This window comes from Equus przewalskii, chromosome 25 (assembly GCF_037783145.1).
Source record: "Equus przewalskii isolate Varuska chromosome 25, EquPr2, whole genome shotgun sequence".
NCBI lineage: Eukaryota > Metazoa > Chordata > Mammalia > Perissodactyla > Equidae > Equus > Equus przewalskii.
The window spans coordinates 18,804,833-18,812,155 of NC_091855.1; the positions used below are offsets into that span (position 1 = coordinate 18,804,833).

General features: G+C 49.3%; 1 protein-coding gene across 1 annotated transcript; it reads left to right on the top strand.

Moving 5' to 3' along the window:
• The first annotated feature begins 668 nt into the window (after positions 1-668).
• On the top strand, positions 669-4,526 carry ACOT4 (acyl-CoA thioesterase 4). Its single transcript, XM_070593831.1, has 3 exons — positions 669-1,449; positions 2,378-2,580; positions 3,684-4,526. Exons 1-3 carry the CDS (start codon positions 993-995, stop codon positions 4,287-4,289), a joined length of 1,266 nt encoding a protein of 421 aa, XP_070449932.1. The 5' UTR covers positions 669-992; the 3' UTR covers positions 4,290-4,526.
• The last annotated feature ends 2,797 nt before the right edge of the window (positions 4,527-7,323 follow it).

The following is a 7,323-nucleotide window of genomic DNA, read 5'->3' on the forward strand; positions in this document are numbered from 1 at the left end:
CCGCTCGGCCACGGGGCCAGACCCTGTTATCCTTTTGTCTCTGCCACATAGATCTTCCATATACTGTGTCCACTTTCCCTTTATTTTCTCCTGATCAGAAAGTGTGCGTGACTTTGGGTCTTTGAGCATTCCTCCTTCTGCTGCAAGATGCCTGAGTACAAACCCCATGTGCTCGGGTCTGTGGTGTCTCAATCCACTAACGCCTATGAACTGTTGGCGACCCTGGGGGGTGATAACTACACCCAACGGTATCAATGACTTTCACAAACAATGCAGAGCAAAAGGAGAAAAACATCAGAGAAGACACACTGAAGGATTCATTCCCATAAAACACAGAGTCACGAAAAACTAACCCGTTTTCCTGGAATCAGGACGGATTAACTTTGGAGAAAGGGGAAGTGCCCGGAGCAAGAATGAGGGTGGCTTCTGGACTGCAGGTAATGATATTTTTGGATCCCTGTGATTGGTTATGCAAGCACGCTCAGGTTGAAAAATTTCATTGAACTGTACACTTAGGATATGTGCCCTTCTTAGTATGTATATGATAATTCACTAAAAATTAAAAGAATAAAAAGTTGCCTTTTTCTACGGAGAAGCAGCAATTCTTGGAATTCTACCTACACTCATTCAGCTCTGGTTTCACTACTAATGATTACCCAACACGCTCCACTCCAATAAGTGAGAGCGCTCACAGGCAGAGAAGCTTCCAGAGGGCGGGCTCGGCGCCACAGCCAGAAGCTGAGGACGGCCCTGCGCGCCCGCCCGGGGCCAGGAGACCCGCAGGGAGACTTCACCACAGAGGAACCCGGGCGCGGGGTCCGCGGGTCTAGGCGCCCACACGCCTCCAGGGGCGGCTCAGCCACCGACCGCTCCCGCGCGAGGGGGGGCCTGACCCGCCGGCCTCCCGGCGCGCTCCCCACGGCCTAGGACTCCACTCCCACCGCGGCCCGCGTCTCTCAGTTCGCTCCAGACGGCGGCAGCGCGCGGCCAGGATGGCGGCGACGGTGACCGTGGAGCCCGCGGGTCGCTGCCTCTGGGACGAGCCCGTGCGCATCGCCGTGCGCGGCCTGGCCCCGGGGCAGCCGGTCACGCTGCGCGCGTCCCTGCGCGACGAGAAGGGCGCGCTCTTCCGGGCCCACGCGCGCTACCGCGCCGACGCCACGGGCCGGCTGGACCTGGAGCGCGCGCCCGCGCTGGGCGGCAGCTTCGCGGGGCTCGAGCCCATGGGGCTCCTCTGGGCCCTGGAGCCCGACAAGCCGTTATGGCGCTTTCTGAAGCGGGACGTGCAGACGCCGTTCGCCGTGCAGCTGGAGGTGCTCGACGGCCACGAGCCCGAGGCCGGGCGGCTGCTGGGCCGGGCGGTGCACGAGCGCGCCTTCCTGGGCCCCGGGGTGCGGCGGGAGCCGGTGCGCGCGGGCCGGGTGCGTGGCACGCTTTTCCTGCCGCCAGGTGAGCCCGCGCCGCGGGGGGCGTGCGAGCCGGTGCCCTGGGCCGCCAGGCGTTTCTGCTCCTCCTGCTTCAGGGGGCTCTAGCTGGGGAGCAAGATCAGAGGAGCTGACGTTGACTCAATCAGTGGCTGCCCAACCGAAATACGGAGAGGATCTGGATATGTTAGTGTCTGTGCTATGCGTTTGCATTATCTCAGCTAATCTCTATAAATACTGTTATTCTGCAGATTGAAAAAAAGGATCAGGGTCAGTAGGTACGTTGTCTACTTCGCTATTGATAACCACCCTACAGATCTCGACGGGCATCAGCCCGACCGCTCAAGGAAGCTGTTCCCGTCGCCCTTCTCTAGTGTGTGGGGTCCACGGGGCCCCTTCTGCGCTCCTTCATGTTCCTCTCCCACAGCTCCCACTTCAGACTCCACTGCCTTCCTCACCTAAAGCCATCTCTGGGTGTTTCTTTTTCTTGCCTCTCACTAAATAAGCATCTGAATATCAGTACCCCAAAAAAGCAAAGGGTTAACGCAACACCTCATAAAGCTTTGTTTCATGATTCTTAGTTCTGCGTCCACTCCCCTAGCAGAACACTGTGAATCATCACTGTCTGAAAAGTGAAATTCCTCCTTCTGTGATGTAGTCATGAAGGAAAGACCTTGTTGCTCTGCCTTCCACCCAAGGATTCTTGGAACCCTGCAGATCATTTGTCACAGAATCTTATGGGGGGGTAAGCTCATCACTGAGAAGGTACCTCGTAGGTTTTCCTGCCCCCGGGGAGCTTGTCTTCCTTTTCAATGGTGACTCAGGGAGCTGTTTCCTCTCCTCTCCTTTGCTTCACAGGAACCCACTAAATAATTTAGAAAGAAAGATCTCTGAAAGGAAAGCAGGTGCTGTAAATGGTGTAATGCTTCCCTTTACGCTATTCCCTGCTCTAGGACCTGGCTCTTTCCCAGGGGTCATTGACATCTTTGGTGTTGGAGGGGGCCTGCTGGAGTATCGAGCCAGCCTTCTGGCCAGTCATGGCTTTGCCACGTTGGCTCTGGCTTATTATGACTTTGACGATCTCCCCACGAGACTGGACAGCATACACCTGGACTACTTTGAAGAAGCCGTGAGCTACATGCTGCAGCACGCCCAGGTTCTCCTGATGTTCCTTCCTGTATCATGCCCTCTAGAAGGATCTCCAGAGGGTGTCGCTTTGCCCTCGCCTGTGCCAGGTGCACTGAGGCTGCTCTGCTCTTCTTTCAGAGAGCTTTCTTTTGGAGACTTCCTTGGCTTTTGGGGCCTCTTTCCCCTTTCTCTGTCAGATGGATTAATAATGCCTAATTAATAATAAAATTCATCAGATTTTATTTAAAGGAATTATTTAGTGATATTAAAATTCCTTTTGTTATGTGCATGGGGCTTCTTATTTATTGAATCTGCATGCTTGTTTTTTCTCTTTAATTTGCTGATAATCAGACTATGTTCAGATTGATCAGACAGAACTTCCCACCCAATTCAGAAGATAAGAGGGGCTGGCCTGGTTGCGCAGTGGTTAAGTTCTCACGTACCGCTTTGGCTTCGCTGGTTCAAATCCCGACTGTGGACAAACCCACCGCTTGTCAAGCCAGGCTGTGGCAGGCGTTGCACATATAAAGTAGAGTAACATGGGCACAGATGTTAGCTCAGAGCCAGTCTTCCTCAGCAAAAAGAGGAGGATTGGCAGCAGATGTTAGCTCAGGGCTAATCTTTCTCAAAAAAAATTTTTTTTAATTAAAAAAATAAATAAGAATTAGATTAAAAGAAGATAAGAATTACTTAATTGGACTCTGAAGTTTTACTTTGTTTCTATAAAGTTAATCATTTGCCCATATGTTTAGATGGGGCCTGATGAATGATTCACTACTTGGAACAGAACTTGGTTCCTCAGTTGGATACCCAGCCACACTGAGACTTTGATCATGCCCACCTGAATGAGGCCCTGAACTTGACACGCTTCATGACTCAGCGTTCTCTGGTGGCTGATGCTCTGAAACCTTTGTTACCAATTCCCAGCTTTTCAGTGAGTTTCAGATTTGTTTGCCACGTGTCCAGCCAGATAGTCTTTAGGTGGGAAGAAACTGCTCTGTCAGCTCAGGTTGATCCTCTTGTGGCTCATTCACAGATTCAAGTTAGCAGCATCTCCACTTACATTTGGACAAATATTTTTCTGTTGTGTAGGTTCTTGACCCTTGACTTTTCTCCCTTCTTTTCTTCCAGGTTAAAGGCCCAGGCATTGGGCTTCTGGGCATTTCTTTAGGGGCAGATATTTGTCTCTCCATGGCCTCATTTTTGAAGAACATCTCAGCCACAGTTTCCATCAATGGATCAGGCGTCAGTGGGAGCGCAGACATACACTACAAGCAGACTTGCCTCCCACGATTGGGCTATGATCTGAGGAGAATCAAGGTAGCTTTCTCAGGCCTCCTGGATATTGTGGATATGCGGAATGATGTTGTAGGGGGGTGTGAAGACCCCAGCATGATTCCAGTAGACAAGGCCCAGGGGCCCATCCTCTTCATCGTTGGTCTGGATGACCATAACTGGAGGAGTGAGTTCTATGCCCAGCTAGCCTCTGATCGCTTACAGGCCCATGGAAAGGAAAAACCCCAGATCATCTCTTACCCTGGCGCTGGGCATAACATCGAGCCTCCTTACTTCCCCCTGTGCCCAGCTTCCCTGCACAAACTTGTGGACAAACCTGTGCTCTGGGGTGGGGAGCCCAGGGCTCATTCTAAGGCCCAGGTAGATGCTTGGAAGCAGATTCTAACCTTCTTCTGCAAACATCTTGGAGGGACCCAGAAGAGAGCTTCCCCCAAATTGTAATGCACTGGTCTGTTGTAGGCATGAGAGATTCAAGGTCACATTCTACTGTGTAATGATTCGAATGTGAATCAGTTTTTGCCTGTATAACATTAAACTCGTGTCAATATTAATGATGGATTTAGGTAACATTTTGAATGTTGTGTTTTCATTAGTTTTACTAATGTGACACATGCCTATTGTAGAAGATTCAGTTAGAGCCATAAACACAAAAAGTAAAAAGCATCCCTGCTGTTAAAATCTGTGTTTCTTCCAGATTCTTTTACTTAACACTTTCAGCCATAGATGAAATTTAAGGCTGAACAAATACTGGGTTACTTTTCCATCACTGGGAGAGAATGGCCATCCAGTGTTGCTACTGGTTCAGCTCCTGGCAGCAGGGTAGACTTGGGGTTGGCCAAAAGTATGCAGAGAGGTATTGCTATAAGGGAAGCCAGACTTCCCTTTCCTCATGGAGATCAGAGAAGAATCCTTTGGAAGTGGAAGTTGGGGTAAAGAAGGAGGCATCTGTCTCTGGAATAGTTAAGCCTAAACTCTGTTCCGAGGGTGAGTGACTGTCACCTATTTTCCTTCTTGCTCCTGGATCTAAGGATGGACTTTGGAAAATCATAGCGTGACATTCTTTGAGGCATCATTCCTCACTTGCCTTGACATCAGGGCGACAAAGCACTGTGTAAGTATATTTGAAGAGATAATAGCTAATTTTCCAAACCTGTCAAAGACATCGAGAAACATATTCAAGAAGCACAATGTCTTTGTCAGCTCAGGCTCCTATAACAAAATATAGACTGGGTGGTTTAAACAATAGACATTCATTTCTCACAGTTCTGGAAGCTGGGAAGGCCAAGACCAGGTTCCAAGGGATTCAGTTCTCCTCACATGGGGGAGAAAGAAAGAGCTGTGGTATGTTTCCCTTTTATGTAAGGACACTAATTGATGGAGGCCTCACTCTCATCACCTCCTTTCAACCTAATTACCTCCCAAAGGCGCCACCTTGAAATACCGTCTCACTGAGGGCCAGCACTTCACCGTAGGAACTGGGTGGGAGGGACACAACCAGTCAGTCCATAAAAACTATAAGCCTCAAGCAAGAGAAATATAAAGAAAACAACACTTAACACATCACAGAAATATCATTTGTGGCAGTTTTATAAAATAGCCATAAATTCTTTGATGTTTCTCCCAACAACAAGTGGGAGATCCTTGTCCCTTCCCCTCACATCTGAATGGGCTTCTGAGTGCTTCAGTCAGTAGAGTAGAGCAGAACTGATGCTATGTGGCTTCAGAGGACAGGTCATCAAAGGCCATGAAGATCGCACCTTGCTTCCTGGGAACACTTGCTCTTGGAGCCCTGAGCCACCATGTAAGAAGTTTCACTGCTTTGAAGGTGTAATGCTGGGACGAAGCCCAAAACACACGGAGAGGCCACTGGTAGGCACTTGCTGTGAGAGTCCCAAGTGAGCTCAGCCTTGAGTCATCTCCACCCTGGTGCTGAGTATGTGAGTGAAAAAACCTCCTGATGATTCTCGCCACAGCCATTTGAATCTTCCCAGCAAAGGCTTCAGATATCCTAAAGCAGAGAAGAGTTGTCCCTGTCAATGCTTGTCCAAAGTGTGGATTTGTGAGCCAAATAAATGACTGTTGTTTGATAGGAGTATGTTTTGAGGTGTGTTGCATTATCTGTTGCTGGGCAAGAAACCACCCCAAAGCACTGGCTTAAAACAATAACCATTCATTTTCCTCAAGCATCTGCAAGTTGGGCAGGACTCAGTAGGAATGGCTCACCTCTGTTCCAAGTGGCATTGGCTGGGGCATCTGCTGGTGGCTGGGGGATCTACTTTCAAGATGATCACTCCCATGGCAGGGAGGGTGGTACTGGCTGTCAGCTGGGAACTCAGGCAGGGTACACATTGGGGGGGGGGGTCTCAGTTTCTCTCCACATGGGCCTTTTCACTGGTTACCAAGGCTGGGTTCCAACACTGATCATCCCGAAAGAGCAAGGCCGAATTCCATGGCATTCTTTTGACCTAGTCTTGGAAGCTACATAGCATCACACTTGCCACAGTCAGTTGGTCAAGTCAGGCACAACGATCCACCCAAGTTCAAGGAGAACATAGAGTCTGCCTCTTGAAAGGTGCAACTTCTAGAAGTCCCTATGGAATGAGAAACCTTGTAACCATCTCTGGAAAATCTGCCTTCCTGCTAGAAGGGAGATCCTTCCTCCCACATGTAAAATATACCCGTCACTATTCCAAGGCCCACCGAAGGTCTGATTCCACTCTAGCTTCACACTCAGGCTCAAGTGCCAGATTGCGTCATCTACATCAGATCCAGGTACAGATGAGGCTCCTCAGGTACAGTCTTGGGTCTAGTTCCTTGAGAATCATTCTTCTCAATCTGCAGACCCATGAACTGAAGAGACAGGTTACCTAGCCTCATATACACACATCCAGAAAACAGTGGTGGGAAAGGGAAAAGAGAACTCAGACCTTCCTGTTCAGAAATGGGGAAAATGAGACGCATAAAACGGTCACTGGCCCCTAGCAACTTTGAAATCCCTCTAAGAACTTGTTGCTGGTTAGCTCACTCGTGCTACGTTTACTCTCTCTGTGTTGTTCTCTGAGGCTCTTAGTCCACCCTCTGGGTTGAAACCTTTTTTTCCGTAAGAAAACTAAATTAGCAACTAAAAGCCTCCTCAGTCTGCTCCCTGGATAACAAGATCCTGAATCCAAAGGCCTCTTTTTCTTTTGTACTCTCTCTTAGTTCAAGCTCGCGCTGCTTGCACCAGAACAATTCTCTTAAGAATTATGTGTGTTCTAAAAATCTCAGTGGAGTTCACTCCATTAGACAAAATACACCACTACAAATCTGTTTGAGATAAGAACCTTTCTCCCTTGGGCTCCCTGAGAGGATGCTGCAAGACAACACCCTTCAGATTCCCAGAAGCTCTATCATTTGATAGACAGGATTTGTCAGGCTCACCTTAAAATCTCTAGAGGCCCTTTTTTCAGTCTGAAACGTTGTATGAGTCACTACC